Genomic DNA, 12,801 nt, shown 5'->3' on the forward strand with positions numbered 1-12,801 from the left:
AACTTCAACTGCATCTGAATTGTTTTGTTTAAAATTCATTGTGGTAATGTCTATAACCACAATTAGAAAAATGTTGTCTCTGTCCAAATATATATGGACCTAACTGTATATTATGGCACTCTACAATTACAACTTAAACAGCTTCACCATATGAACATGATTGTTAGGGTCCCCCATACATTTTTGATAAAAGTCAGGAGGACCTGCCAATTTCCTTGGAATCAGCCAACCATCTAAGGAGAATAGGTGCCTCACAACATCATCTGTCAGAAAAGAGAAGGATCCGGTCATTGGAATTTCAATGGTGGACCCTTATGTTCGGCTTGGAGATATTTCAATGGTGGAGCCTTATATTCGGTTTGGAGATATTTCAATGGTGGACCCTTATATTTGGCTTGGAGATATTTCAATGGTGGACCCTTATATTCGGCTTGGAGATATTTTAATGGTGGACCCTTATATTCGGCTTGGAGATATTTCAATGGTGGACCCTTATATTTGGTTTGGAGATATTTCAATGGTGGACCCTTATATTCGGCTTGGAGATATTTCAATGGTAGACCCTTATATTCGGCTTGGAGATATGCCATTGACATAAGAGTCTGGCTGCGGGCAGCTCAGAGACCACACAGGCAACAATCCTGTGTATGGGGGAGTAGGGAGATATCGGTGTTGGACAAACATTGGGACACTGTGTATAAATCACTCATGCTATAGACAGAATGGAAAAACCTTAATGTTATTAGAAACTCTTGATGGGCATCTGATTTTCACTCCATGTACGTATTTCACAGTGACTGTGATCGCTCAGATGATCCTAACTTTTGGTCAAGTACAAATAATTCTGCCATTTATTTTACTGTTGTTAATGGAAAATACAAAATGTACTCAGGAAGGATGGATGTATGATCTTTTTTTTTATTGAAACGTTTAAAAAAAAAAAAAATGTCGCGAGTTCCAACATGAAACCCATTGTTGATTTTATTAAAAATAGGGGACAACATGAGCTGTTATAAGACGTTATCATTAGAGGAACACTATGTTCGTGCGCTGCCACTTTTCTCAAAAAGGAACACTTCTACTGAACTGTCCGTTCCAGAATATATAATCCTCCGTACCAGTCCAAAAGAAAAAATTAAGGTTAACACTATGTAGTCTTTTTTTAATGAAAAGGTTCAGCGTTTCTGTATCGCAGAAACCTGCAAATTTGCCTTCTGCATTACAACCAAAGATGGAGAATTTATAGTTATTATTTAATCATAGAGTATTATATTAGGACCTTATCATTGGAAAACATTAAGAGAAATAATTGCCTGCGTGGAAATATTATTTTAATATTTTATGTAGACATTTTTAAGTCACCTTGGTCTGAGATAGTAAGTGACAACCACATCTAATAACAATTACAGTGCCCAGGAGGGGAGTCCCTAGACAATGAAATGGTAAATGAATGAGCAGTGACCTGCGGAGATACAATCCCATCACCAAGCATTTCCTCTGTTCTGCCATCCCCGGTGTGTGTGCCAATCTGCATCAGGTCATTTTCATCCTAGACCGAAAATCTATTCTATAAATGTAATTGAGGTTGTTTCGGCATGGATTTCTGGATTTCTATTAACATGAATTGGACAGTCGTGACAAATCTGCTACATGCGAACGCAGCTTCATAATTCAATCATTCTATTCGTGAAACAGAACGATCGGGACGAACACTGGAATAATCTCTGCCCAAATATAAGTGCGATGCCACCGAAGGAACAAAATATAAATTGTAATGGAAATTTTTTTTTTTTTACGGAAAAGAAAATGTGACAATCGTACACGATGAAATATCGGCGATTCTTGATGAATAGCCTTAGCAGCACACTCGTCTTTTCAGATATTCGGCAGTTTTGACCTTTTAGTTGACTTTTATTTAACTGATACAATTATAAAATAATTAGTTCTCACATATTTACCATTGTTACGATATTAGACATCTACACAGAAGTGAGAGGCTTACATTACCTCCAACAGCCCGTATTCATCTCTCCGACGTCTTTTTAGGTCCCAGCTATTAGAACACTGTGGTTTTTATTATTTGATTGTTGTATTTTATGCAGCGCGTTCTGCGGAGCCGTCGAACAATAGCTCCCAGTGATACAGAACAGATGATGAATGTGAAGGGGGATCTGTGTCTACCTGCACGGTACTGGGAAACACGTTGTCCTAGGACGGACGCACGGACTGACCTACATGCGGAGTACAGATGTCTTTTGTCATCTGTGCTGAAATGCGCTGGCTTTATTACATTGGTATTCCTCGAGCTGTTATCAGAACTGAACAAAAGATTCCTTAAATGATATAAAAATAAAGCCTGACATGAAGCAGGACCACTAACAAGTCTGATGTCAGATTATTAGACGGCAGTGAGCGCTGGAAGACTCGTACTCGCCGCTTACTATTTGCTTGCATAAATATGAACCATCTAAGCCCTGAACCGGCAAATTCTTCAGGACGCTGAAAACTTTTACGAACAATCCGGCAGCCTTTTGTTAACAAGAAATCCTCTTTGATAAGCATACATGTCGACACCATCAGGAGCAAGCTCGCTCTAAGCTGAGCAGCACAGAAAGGGTTAAAAAAAGGTATTTTAAAAAGGGGCCCCCCCGAATGGCTGCGTTCGTACTTTCACCGATATTTTTCCTGCCCGCGTCAGATCATTCAACGCACAGCGCTCCGTAACAGGCAAGTTTACTATAGACACAGCTTGTGTATGTAGCAGAGCCGAGTGTGTATGTAGCAGAGCCGAGTGTGTATGTAAGCACGGGACGGCGCGCACAGGGTTAGGTTCTTGTTTATTTTACCATCTGAATCTCCTCTGGTAACGGATGCATCGGGACATGTTTTTCCATGACGTCAAGTTCTTCTGTTCGTGAATAGCTAAGGACAAAAAAAAAAAAAAAAGTATCAGACAGTTCCCAGCAATATAATGTTACTATATAGTAAAATCAAATATATAGTCTGTATAAAACCAGCAACAGGGTTAAGTCAAAGAAAAATTCTCCTATCGCAAATTGCATCTTCCGAAAATCTGAAAATCGGAATTCTTTTTTGTTAAGCACAGAATCATTTTCGGCTGCTGGGTCATGATGAGATTCACCCAGCTTTCCCAGCACCAGATATCAGTAAGGCAAGTCTGTGGGATTGGAGCAAAATATCCACACAGGATAACGAAGAACTTATAGCTAAAAATAATAATAAAAAAAATCAGATTCTTTTTCCCAAGCAGTCAGCTTTCCATTTTCTGTCTCATCTCTGACCTCGCCTGAATGAGGGAATATTCTATTAGTAAACTGTGAATCCCCCGTCCATGTCCACAAGACATTAATAATAAACATTACCACTTGAAATAAACTAAAAAATACATATCTGTCCAATATAGTAAAGTGAGCAATTCTGCAAAAATGTTATTTCTGCTGTAAAACACTGAAACATCGCACAGTGGTATAATTAATGTTACTCTATGTCATAAGGAGAGACTACAAGTCCCAGCATATAGTTAAAGCAGTGCTGCAGTGGCGTAACTTGTTGAATTGGCGATTCTCGGAAATGATGGACCGATCTGATAATATATAATACTATTCAGATATATTATGGAGCAGACTTATTTTCTCAGCGAAATGTATAAAGTGGCCGGCTGATTGTGTAATGTCCGTCCGAGGCACGGCCTTTCTACAGCGGGACTGAACAATCTCCATGGTGACTGCCGACATTGACAGAATGCCAATGTCCTCTTGCACTTTCTGAAAATCAATTTCTGTGGTCACGGGGCACCAACCAAACTTATTCATGGAGCTGGCAAGCAAAGAAGGAGTTACAGCTTAGAGAAAGAAAAGCTAATCACCATGGAAGCCTGAATTGTGCTGTACACTGCAAGTCCTTCCTTCTAACCCCACAATCTACAGAAGAAAAGTTATCATCTAGGACATGTGAGGAGGGATGTGTGCAGGAGGGACGTGTGCAGGAGGGACGTGTGAGGAGGGACGTGTGCAGGGGGAACATGTGAGGAGGGACGTGTGCAGGAGGAACATGTGAGGAGGGACGTGTGAGGAGGGACGTGTGCAGGAGGGACGTGTGAGGAGGGACGTGTGCAGGAGGGACGTGTGAGGAGGGACGTGTGCAAGAGGGACGTGTGAGAAGGGATGTGTGCAGGAGGGACGTGTGAGGAGGGACGTGTGCAGGAAGGACGCGTGAGGAGGGACGTGTGAGGAAGGACGTGTGAGGAGGGACGTGTGCAGGAGGGATGTGTGCAGGAGGGACGTTTGAGGAGGGACGTGTGCAGGAAGGACGTGTGAGGAGGGACGTGTGCAGGAGGGATGTGTGCAGGAGGGACGTGTAAGGAGGGACGTGTGAGGAAGGACGTGTGAGGAGGGACGTGTGAGAAGGGATGTGTGCAGGAGGGACATGTGAGGAGGGACGTGTGAGGAGGGACGTGTGCAAGAGGGACGTGCGCAGGAGAGACGTGTGAGGAGGGACGTGTGAGAAGGGATGTGTGCAGGAGGGACATGTGAGGAGGGACGTGTGAGGAGGGACGTGTGCAAGAGGGACGTGTGCAAGTGGGACGTGTGCAGGAGGGATGTGTGCAGGAGGGACGTGTGAGGAGGGACGTGTGCAGGAGGGACGTGTGAGGAGGGACGTATGCAAGTGGGACGTGTGCAGGAGGGATGTGTGCAGGAGGGACGTGTGAGGAGGGACGTGTGCAGGAGGGACATGTGAGGAGGGACGTGTGAGGAGGGACGTATGCAAGTGGGACGTGTGCAGGAGGGATGTGTGCAGGAGGGACGTGTGAGGAGGGACGTGTGCAGGAGGGACGTGTGAGGAGGGACGTGTGAGGAGGGACGTGTGTAAGAGGGACGTGTGCAGGAGGGATGTGTGCAGGAAGGACATGTGAGGAGGGACGTGTGAGGAGGGACGTGTGCAGGAGGGATATGTGCAGGGGGGACGTGTGAGGAGGGACGTGTGAGGAGGGACATGTGAGGAGGGACATGTGAGGAGGGACATGTGCAGGAGGGACGTGTGAGGAGGGATGTGTGAGGAGGGATGTGTGAGGAGGGACGTGTGTAGGAAGGACGTGTGCAGGAGGGACGTGTGCAAGAGGGACGTGTGCAGGAGGGACGTGTGAGGAGGGACGTGTGAGGAGGGACGTGTGAGGAGGGACGTGTGAGGAGGGACGTGTGCAGGAGGGACGTGTGCAGGAGAGACGTGTGAAGAGGGACATGTGAGGAGGGATGTGTGAGGAGGGACGTGTGCAGGAGGGACATATGAGGAGGGATGTGTGAGGAGGGACGTGTGCAGGAGGGACGTGTGCAGGAGGGACATGTGCAGGAGGGACGTAAAGACGGAAGAAGTAATGCTTCCTTCACGTCTACATCGTAGTCCACATGTGTGGGGCGTGCTCAGGAGATCAGCTTGCTGCACATGCGGCAGATGCCAGCTGGGTTACACAGTCTGCCTCTGCCTGTAAAAGCAGCGAGCAGGGCGTGCTCCAAATGCTGCTCTTTAAACATTTAGATTTAGATTTTTTTTAACCACTAACCTAAAATAAAAGAAACAAGTTTGGTATCGCTGTATTTGTCCTGACCTGAAGAATGATAGTACTAGGTTATTTTTGCTGCCCAAAAAAGGCAGGTATTTTATTTTGTATTAATACGGGCTCAAAAGTCTCCTCCCAGTGATAAAGGTACAGATAGTTCTGTGTTCTCGTCTCTTCCCGATGATGAAGATACAGATAGTTCTGTGTTCTTTTCTCTTCCTGATGATGAAGATACAGATAGTTCTGTGTTCTTGTCTCTTCCCAACGATGAAGGTACAAATAGTTCTGTGTTCTTGTTTCTTCCCGATGAGGAAGGTACAGATAGTTCTGTGTTCTTGTCTCTTCCTGATGATGAAGATACAGATAGTTCTGTGTTCTTTTCTCTTCCCGATGATGAAGATACAGATAGTTCTGTGTTCTTGTTTCTTCCCGATGATGAAGATACAGATAGTTCTGTGTTATTGTCTCTTCTCAATGATGAAGGTGTATATAGTTCTGTGTTCTTGTCTCTTCCGATGATGAAGATACAGATAGTTCTGTGTTATTGTCTCTTTTCAATGATGAAGGTGTATATAGTTCTGTGTTCTTGTCTCTTCCCGATGATGAAGATACAGATAGTTCTGTGTTATTGTCTCTTTTCAATGATGAAGGTGTATATAGTTCTGTGTTCTTGTCTCTTCCCGATGATGAAGATACAGATAGTTCTGTGTTCTTGTTTCTTCCCGATGATGAAGGTACAGATAGTTCTGTGTTCTTGTCTCTTCCTGATGATGAAGATACAGATAGTTCTGTGTTCTTGTCTTTCCTCGATGATGAAGATACAGATTGTTCTGTGTTCTTGTTTCTTCCCGATGATGAAGATACAGATAGTTCTGTGTTATTGTCTCTTCTCAATGATGAAGGTGTATATAGTTCTGTGTTCTTGTCTCTTCCCGATGATGAAGATACAGATAGTTCTGTGTTATTGTCTCTTTTCAATGATGAAGGTGTATATAGTTCTGTGTTCTTGTCTCTTCCCGATGATGAAGATACAGATAGTTCTGTGTTCTTGTTTCTTCCCGATGATGAAGGTACAGATAGTTCTGTGTTCTTGTCTCTTCCTGATGATGAAGATACAGATAGTTCTGTGTTCTTGTCTTTTCTCGATGATGAAGGTACAGATAGATCTGTGTTATTGTCTCTTCCTGATGATGAAGGTACAGATAGTTCTGTGTTCTTGTCTTTTCTAGATGATGAAGTTATATATAGTTCTGTGTTCTTGTCTCTTCCTGATGATGAAGATACAGACAGTTCTGTGTTATTGTCTCTTCTCAATGATGAAGGTGTATATAGTTCTGTGTTCTTGTCTTTTCTTGATGATAAAGGTACAGATAGTTCTGTGTTCTTGTCTCTTTTCAGTGATAAAGGTACACATAGTTCGGTGTTCTTGTCTTTTCTCAATGATGAAGGTACAGATAGTTCTGTGTTCCTCTCTTTTCCCGATGATGAAGGTACAGATAGTTCTACGTTCTTGTTTCTTCCCAGTGATGAAGGTACAGATAGTTATGTGTTATTATCTCTTCCTGATGATGAAAGTACAGATAGTTCTGTGTTCTTGTCTCTTCACGACGATAAAAGTACAGATAGTTCTGTGTGCTTGTGTCTTCCTGATGATGAAGGCACAGATAGTGCCGTGTTCTCTCTGGTAATAGACATACATATGGTACGGTCTCCCTCTATCTCTAGATAGTACATTTTTCTAGTAATGATGAAGACACCAAGAATACTTCCTGCCTGTCTTACTTTGTAATGAAAGGTTATGGATGTTGTAATTTTAAATATAATAAAAAGGATAAAATAATACATGCTTGTAAACAGCTTAGAAGACATCTGGCCGGGTTACTGCATGACAATATAATTTTCCAGTGAATAATAGGGGGAAAAAAGCCACAAGAGACCAGCAATTTTGTGGTTAATTCCTTTCCTTCCTGCGGATTTGCAAGATACAAAGCCCACATACCTATCAAAATTCAACAGTGAGAGGAGCAGCGCGGTACAGCAGACATGTCAGAATGTTCTCTTTCCAAACTGGAAGTTGGGACACTGAAACCTATTTGGGACAAAACCAGAAAGGCCAATACAACCCTTCTTGCCATGGTGGCAACAAATAAAGTTGTTTTTTTTAACAAACAGCTGAAGTTAATATAAAGTAAAAAAAAAAAAAGAAACATTACTTATCTCCTAATTACCTGGACTGCCCAGCCCTGACCCTCTAGCAGCCCACCCTGTCTTTGCTACATGTGGCCAGCGGTCAGAAAGAAATAGGTGAATGGTGTTTCATTCGTTTTCATAAATTTCTAAACAAGTAATGTAGATGTCATGATGAGGCCGACACTGCAGGACCAGACGCTCCGCGGTGCCAGAAATACTGGGCTGGGTCAGCTCGGTGCACTGCTTTATGGTACCTCTGTATGGCGATCTATTCACCTACAGCCACCGAAAGACTGCAAGCAAAGGAAAGCGCCCTACGATGGTGTAACTGAGAGGACAGCAGGCATAGCGCCACTCGGACAGCAGGCATAGCGCCACTCGACAGCAGGCATAGCGCCACTCGGACAGCAGGCATAGAGCCTCACGGTCAGGAGGCATAGCACCACACGGACAGCAGGCAAAGCGCCACACGGACAGCAGGCATAGCGCCACACGGTCAGCAGGCATAGCGCCACATGGTCAGCAGGCATAGCGCCACACGGTCAGCAGGCATGGCGCCACACAGACAGCAGGCAGAGCGCCACATGGACAGCAGGCATAGAGCCACACGGACAGCAGGCATAGCGCCACAGGGACAGCAGGCATAGCGCCACACAGACAGGAGGCATAGCACCATGCGGTCAGCAGGCATAGCGCTACACAGACAGCAGGCATGGTGCCACATGGACAGCAGGTATAGAGCCACACGGACAGCAGGCATAGCGCCACAGGGACAGCAGGCATAGCACCACACGGACAGCAGGCATAGCACCACACGGACAGCAGGCATAGCGCCACACGGACAGCAGGCATAGCACCACAAGGTCAGCAGGCATAGCGCTACATGGACAGCAGGCATAGAGCCACACGGATAGCAGGCATAGCGCCACATGGACAGCAGGCATAGAGCCACACGGACAGCAGGCATAGCGCCACAGGGACAGCAGGCATAGCGCCACAGGGACAGCAGGCATAGCGCCACACGGACAGCAGGCATAGCGCCACACGGACAGCAGGCATAGAGCCACACGGTCAGGAGGCATAGAGCCACACGGTCAGGAGGCATAACGCCACACGGACAGGAGGCATAGCGCCACACAGTCAGGAGGTATAGCGCCACACGGACAGCAATATTGATATACTGCAGAACCACTGTGTGCATTACGCCTGCGCATTATAGGGTTCAAAATACATCACACATTGTACATACACGTAACTGTGGCCGCCTAGTTCGGTGATCTGTGCCAAACAAAACCATCACTGTGGCCCGGTGACGTGCCGTACATACACGGGGCAGTGTGGCTCACGATGTGGTAAGCGCAGTACATACTGTGCATGTGACTATGGCGGTGTGGCTCGGTGATGTGTGATCTGCCGTACATACGTGTAACGGTTGCAGTGTGGCTCGGTGATGTGTGACGTGTAATAGATACATGTGGCTATGGTGGTGTGGCTCGGTGATGTGTGACATGCCGTACATACACATGATGGTTGCGGTGTGGCTCAGTGATGTTCACTAGTGATGAGCGAATATACTCGTTACTCGAGATTTCTCGAGCATGCTCTGGCGTCGGCACTCCCTCAGTGACAGTGACAGATGAGTGGACACCCCCTGAGTGACAGATGAGTGGACACCCCCTGAGTGACAGATGAGTGGGCACCCCGAGTGACAGTGAAAGATGAGAGGGCACTCCCTCAGTGACAGATGAGCGGGCACCCCCTCAGTGACAGAGACAGAGGAGTGGGCACTGCCTCAGTGAAAGTGACAGATGAGAGGGCACTCCCTCAGTGACAGATGAGTGGGCACTCATTCAGTGACAGTGACAGATGAGTCGGCACTCCCTCAGTGACAGATGAGTGGGCCCCCCTCAGTGACAGATAAGTGGGCACCCCCTCAGTGACAGTGACAGATGAGTGGGCACCCCCTCAGTGACAGATGAGTGGGCACCCCCTCAGTGACAGATGAGTGGGCACCCCCTCAGTGACAGATGAGTGGGCACCCCCTCAGTGACAGATGAGTGGGCACCCCCTCAGTGACAGATGAGTGGGCACCCCCTCAGTGACAGATGAGTGGGCACCCCCTCAGTGACAGATGAGTGGGCACCCCCTCAGTGACAGATGAGTGGGCACTCCCTCAGTGACAGCTGCTCCCACACACTTGGCAGTTGAATGATGGAATCACCTCAGTGCCTTTCTTAGGACAAGCAGCTCAACCCTCGTCGTCTCCCGACCTGTGCCGCTGTAATCCCCCACCTGCAGTGTAATGTATTGTACCGCCATGTGATGCTCGGTGCCGGGGATCGTGTATCATATATGACGGATGCACATACCGTGCGTCACGGAACCGGCGCCGGCAGCGGACACCACTGAAGAGAAGCCCATGTGCTGAGGCTGAGCGTCTCCCGTAGTCATGGATACGCCGTTCAAAACATAGAACGCTCCACTATGGAGGAGGAGCCCTGTCGCGTAGAGCAGCGTGTGGTGGTTGGCGGAAGTGGCACAGTGGTTGGCATCGGGCTCAGTCAGAAGGTGTAGTCAGGGAGTGCCAGTGCAAGCATGAGGGAGTCTCTCAAGATCAGTGCTGTGCACTGCTCCGTCTGCCAGTACCACAGATGTAATAGTGCTTTACTAAGGATGCCGATCAGTGGTCATGTAGTTGTTATAGCTCTGCACTCAGAACATGTGGCTCTCTGGTGTGCGCACGCTCTGGTGTGCTCTAAGGTGTGCGCTCTAGTGTGCTCCCAGGTGTGTAGTCAGGTGTGCTCTCTGCTGTGCTCTAAGGTGTGTGCTCCCAGGTGTGTAGTCAGGTGTGCTCCCAGGTGTGTAGTCAGGTGTGCTCTCTGGTGTGCGCGCTCAGGTGTGCTCTCTGCTGTGCTCTAAGGTGTGCGCTCTGATGTGCTCCCAGGTGTGTAGTCAGGTGTGCTCTCTGGTGTGCGTGCGCTCTGGTGTGCTCTGAGGTGTGCGCTCTGGTGTGCTCCCAGGTGTGCGCGCTCAGGTGTGCTCCCAGGTGTGTGCTCTGGTGTGCTCTCTGCTGTGCTCTCTGCTGTGCTCTCTGGTGTGCGCTCTGATGTGCTCCCAGGTGTGTAGTCAGGTGTGCTCTCTGGTGTGTGCTCTCTGGTGTGTGCGCTCTAGTGTGCTCAGGTGTGCGTGCGCTCTGGTGTGCTCTCTGCTGTGCTCTGAGGTGTGTGCTCTGGTGGGTCTGTTTGTGGCATAGTCTCTTGTTTAATAGAGCCCGGCTTTAATCTTGATGTGTGCATTAGTGATCAGCGTAGGTGCTCAGATAAGGTGTTATCCCGCATGCTCGGGTGCTAGCCAAGAGTCTTCGGCGTGCTCGAATAGTATGGACTAGTCCCAGCGGCTGCAGCAGACCTCAGCATGGATGTGTTTCAGGAACCACCGCAGCAGCAACAGCGTCACCGTCAGGAGTGGAAGTCGTGTAATAGAGTGCAGGGTAGACTACATGCCACCATGAAACAGACAGACCAACTGTTGAGGGGGGTTTATTAACGGGCGATATTCTCCTCGCAGGGAGAAAACAGTAGAACATAAACTGCAGAAATAACGGTGCAAAATATATGAGAAGCAGTATAACAGAAGTAAACGGAAGTTCTTGGGAAAAACACTTATCAGTCTGATGAGGACTTGCTTGTAGGGTCGTCTTCTCCAACGTAGGTGTCGGGAAACAGCGGCACTTGTCGTCCCTCTGTTATTTGTGAGCTGTGTAGTCTCTGGGAACCCGCAACCTGGGGTTTGAGGGGTTACTGTGGTGAGTAGAGTGGTTGCTAGGCAAACGGGGTCCCCTGTGCTCTGAGTCTTCTGCCTCAACAGTGCAGCCTATCTCGGGAGAACGATGATCAGTCTATTATTGGGTCTCCCAACAGGAATCAGGGGCTCTGCACTAATGCCGTGGGTGCTACTGGGTCACTGTCTTTGCACGGGTCACTGTCTTTGCACGGGTCAATGTCTTTGCACAAGTGTCAGGGCGCACCTCTCTAGTCACAGCAGAGTCCGCTTTCACGTACTCACAAGATGCAGTCTTTCTGGACAATCTTCCTGTCACAGTCCTCCGACCAGGAGCTCTCTCTACTCCCCGAAGCGCAGCTGCGTGCTGTTCTTTCTGCTGTATCGGCTGCTCTCTCTGCTGCACACTGTGCTCTCTCTGCTGCGCACGCTGCTCTAATAATAATAATCTAATAATAATCTTTATTTTTATATGGTGCTAACATATTCTGCCGCGCTTTACAGTTTGCACACATTATCATCGCTGTTCCTGATAGGGCTCACAATCTAAATTTCCTATCATTATGTATAGCCCTGGAAAGCGTGCCTCTTTTCTCTATCAGCCCGGGTTCCTTCTTGTCCCGGCCTCTAAGTCTGCCCCCAGGGAAACCTGCTGCACAGCTAAGTGGTTCCAGGCACGGAGCAGAGAAGGTAACCCCTTACATCCCCCCCTCTTTTTCCTCGCCATTCCATGGGCGAGAGTTCCCGAAGTTCCTGTTGGAAATCTTCCAGTCCTTGCACAATCTGCTGCCAGATGAACTCGTCCTGATTGTAGCGAACAGTGGGTACACCAGCCTTTGAACGTTCAGAGCATCTCAAATCAGTGGGGGTGGTGATGTCAACTGCTGTAGGAGGAGTGGGGGTCGAGATCTCCTCTGATACGTTGGTAATTCCAGGCACCAGCTCTTTTTCCGGGTTCCCTGGGAGAAATTGGGAGTCTTCCTCGTCTTCCACATCAACATTGATCACTGGCGCAGCCGGTGAGGGTGCTGGGGCCAATTGAACCGATTCAGGATCTCGAGACAAACATGGACGCAACATATTCCTGTGCAGTGTGCGGGTTGGAGTCCCCTCTTCTGTTTTGGGCTGAACCTCATAAACGGGACTCCCATTGCCGAGCCGCTGCTTCACTCGGTACGGCCTCTTCTCCCACCAGTACCCCAATTTGTTGTGTGGGCGCTTTTCCCTCACTAAGACACGGTCTCCAGGCCGCAGGG

General features: G+C 47.7%; 1 protein-coding gene across 2 annotated transcripts in view; it reads right to left on the reverse strand.

Annotated features, from left to right (window-relative positions):
* Positions 1–10,219, reverse strand: part of LEKR1 (leucine, glutamate and lysine rich 1) — a 315,794-nt gene extending 305,575 nt beyond the window's left edge. The window contains exons 1-2 of one of the 2 annotated variants that reach the window (XM_069727447.1): positions 10,135–10,219; positions 2,847–2,922 (exon numbers count right to left, since the gene is read on the reverse strand). In XM_069727447.1, the coding sequence (XP_069583548.1) occupies positions 2,847–2,894 (48 nt within the window). In that variant the 5' untranslated portion in view covers positions 2,895–2,922; positions 10,135–10,219. Of the gene's footprint in view, positions 1–2,846; positions 2,923–7,574; positions 7,665–10,134 lie in introns of those variants that run through there. The other variant, XM_069727448.1, reaches the window with a different exon arrangement.
* Positions 10,220–12,801: the final 2,582 nt, after the last annotated feature.

Source organism: Ranitomeya imitator, chromosome 5 (assembly GCF_032444005.1).
Source record: "Ranitomeya imitator isolate aRanImi1 chromosome 5, aRanImi1.pri, whole genome shotgun sequence".
Classification (NCBI taxonomy): Eukaryota; Metazoa; Chordata; class Amphibia; order Anura; family Dendrobatidae; genus Ranitomeya; species Ranitomeya imitator.